At 59.3% G+C, this 2,580-nt stretch overlaps 1 protein-coding gene across 1 annotated transcript; it reads right to left on the reverse strand.

Annotated features, from left to right (window-relative positions):
• Positions 1-6: 6 nt before the first annotated feature.
• Positions 7-2,529, reverse strand: LOC104916836 (pyruvate dehydrogenase (acetyl-transferring) kinase isozyme 2, mitochondrial-like). Its single transcript, XM_010727860.2, has 4 exons — positions 2,398-2,529; positions 2,189-2,311; positions 391-504; positions 7-295 (listed from the first exon to the last, which is right to left on the reverse strand). The coding sequence occupies exons 1-4, from the start codon at positions 2,488-2,490 to the stop codon at positions 155-157; spliced, it is 471 nt and encodes a 156-aa protein (XP_010726162.1). The 5' UTR covers positions 2,491-2,529; the 3' UTR covers positions 7-154.
• Positions 2,530-2,580: the final 51 nt, after the last annotated feature.

A 2,580-nucleotide genomic window follows, 5' to 3' on the forward strand; every position in this document is an offset into this window, starting at 1 on the left:
GTCCCTCGCTGCCCATAGGGCTGCGCCCACCGTGGGGCGGGCACCGAGGCTGGAGACAACAAGGGCTTCCCCCTCCCTCCTGTAATACCCCACTGCCACCCCCGCTCCCGCACCCGAGTGCCAACACAGTGGGGGTCCCGGCGGTGCCCCCACCCTATGGCACACGGTAGGTGGAGGTGTTCTTGGGCTCGGTGCTGGGCACACACCAATCCCCTGCCTCCTGGCTGGCCTGGTAGTGCCGCCACGCCGACTTGTTGTACACCGGCAGCCGCTCCACCGAATCCGTGGAGAGAGCCTACGGGACAGAGGGGAGAGGTGGGCACGGCCCCCGACCCCAAAGGGATCCCACAGATGGGAGGGATGGGAGGGGTGTGGGGAGGTTGCCCCCACCTTCAGGTAGATGACGGCATCGGTGCCGAAGCCCTCCATGGAGAAGAGCTGCAGGTCCCCCTGGAAGTACTTGGCGTACAGGCGGGAGATGGGCAGCCCGTACCCAAAGCCGGCCTGTGGGGTGCAGGCAATGGGGTCAGCACCCAAATCACCCCCCAGCACCGCGGGTGGCACCGCATGCACGCAGCTGTCTGTGTGCCACCCCAGTGCCACATCCCCTGAGGTCGCTGTGAAGTCCCCAGCCTCCATGCGCCACCCCATGCACCCTAAGACAGCCCTACATCAGCCCCGAAGTGGCATCCCAGAATACTCCCATGCTATCCCAATGGCCACCCAACTGACCCCACGTGTCCCCACGCCACTCCACGCACGCACAAAGTACCCATGCCACTGCAAAACCTCACCATGGTGACCCCAAATACTCCCATGTAACCCCAAAATATCCACCTGTAATTCCAAAACCTCACCATGCCAACCCAAAATACTCCCCTGTAACCCCAAAACCTCACCATGCCAACCCAAAATATGCCCCTGTAACCCCAAAACCTCACCATGCCAACCCAAAATACCCCCCTGTAACCCCAAAACCTCATCATGCCGACCCAAAATACCCCCCTGTAGCCCCAAAACCTCACCATGTCGACCCAAAATACCCTCCTGTAACCCCAAAACCTCACCATGCCCACCCAAAATACCCCCCTGTAACCCCAAAACCTCACCATGTCAACCCAAAATACCCCCCTGTAACCCCAAAACCTCACCATGCCAACCCAAAATACGCCCCTGTAACCCCAAAATCTCACCATGCCGACCCAAAATACCCCCCTGTAACCCCAAAACCTCACCATGCCAACCCAAAATACTCCCCTGTAACCCCAAAACCTCACCATGCCGACCCAAAATACGCCCCTGTAACCCCAGAACCTCATCATGCCAACCCAAAATACCCCCCTATAACCCCAAAACCTCACCACACCAACCCCAAAATACCCCCGTGACCCCAAGATATCCAAGTGCCACCCCCAAACCTCACCACGCCACCCCCAAAATGACCCCACTTAACGCCTAAGCCTCACCATGCCAACCCCAAATATCCCCATGTAACCCCAAAACCTCACCATGCCAACCCCAAAATATCTGATTGCCACCCTCAAACCTCACCATGGTGACCCCAAAATACCCCAATACCCAAATCCTCACCAGTGGTGACCCCCAAATACTTTTCTGTAACCCCAAAACCTCACCGTGCTGATCCCCAAATGCCCCCACATAACCCCAAAATACCCCCATGTAACCCCAAACCCCACCACGTTACAGCAAAGCGCCCCAAAATGAACCATGCCCACACAGCTCCCCTAAATGTCCCCATGCCACCTTCCAAGTGACCCCAAATGTCTCCAGTGCCACCTCCCATGTCCCCAAATGTCCCCACGTTACTCCAAGTGCCCCCAAATATCTCCAGTGCCATCTCCTCAATGACTCCAAATGTCCCCAGTGCCTTCTCCCCAGCACCCAAAAGTCCCCACGATACTCCAAGTGACCCCAAATGTCCTCATTGCCACCTCCCATGTCCCCAGATGTCCCCATGCTACTCCCAGTGACCCTCAGTGTCACCAGAGCCACCTCCCAAGCGTCCCTAGATGTCCCCATGCCACTCCAAGTGCCCCCAAATATCCCCAGTGCCACCTCCCAAGTCCCCAAACGTCCCCATGCTACTCCGAGTGCCCCCAGATGTCACCACGCCATCCCCAAATCCCCCCACGCCATTCCCCACCCTGAGGTCCCTTCCCCCACCTACCAGGGGGGCACCGACCACGGGGGTCCCCCCAGCCCCCAGCTGTGGGGTGGGTGCAGTGGAGTACATATAGCTGAAGAGACGCTCGATCTTACGCAGGGGGACACCCAGACCCCGGTCACTCATCTGTCAAGAGGTGACAGACGGTGACAGTGAGCCTCGTGTGACAAGCAAGGACGGGGAGGGGACGGGGGGGGTGTCCCTGAACGCACCTTGATGGAGAGGTCCTCCTGTCCCAGGGCCACCAACACCCGGATGGCCGGCAGACGTGGGCTGCTCTCGTGGCTCTCCACGGTGGCTCGCATGGCGTTCTATGGGCAGGGGGCTTTAGGGACCCCCTGGACACCACACTGGACACCCACTGGACACCCCACCAGACACCCCTTGGACACACA

The sequence above is a fragment of the Meleagris gallopavo genome, unplaced genomic scaffold (genome assembly GCF_000146605.3).
Source record: "Meleagris gallopavo isolate NT-WF06-2002-E0010 breed Aviagen turkey brand Nicholas breeding stock unplaced genomic scaffold, Turkey_5.1 ChrUn_random_7180001949092, whole genome shotgun sequence".
Taxonomy (NCBI): Eukaryota; Metazoa; Chordata; class Aves; order Galliformes; family Phasianidae; genus Meleagris; species Meleagris gallopavo.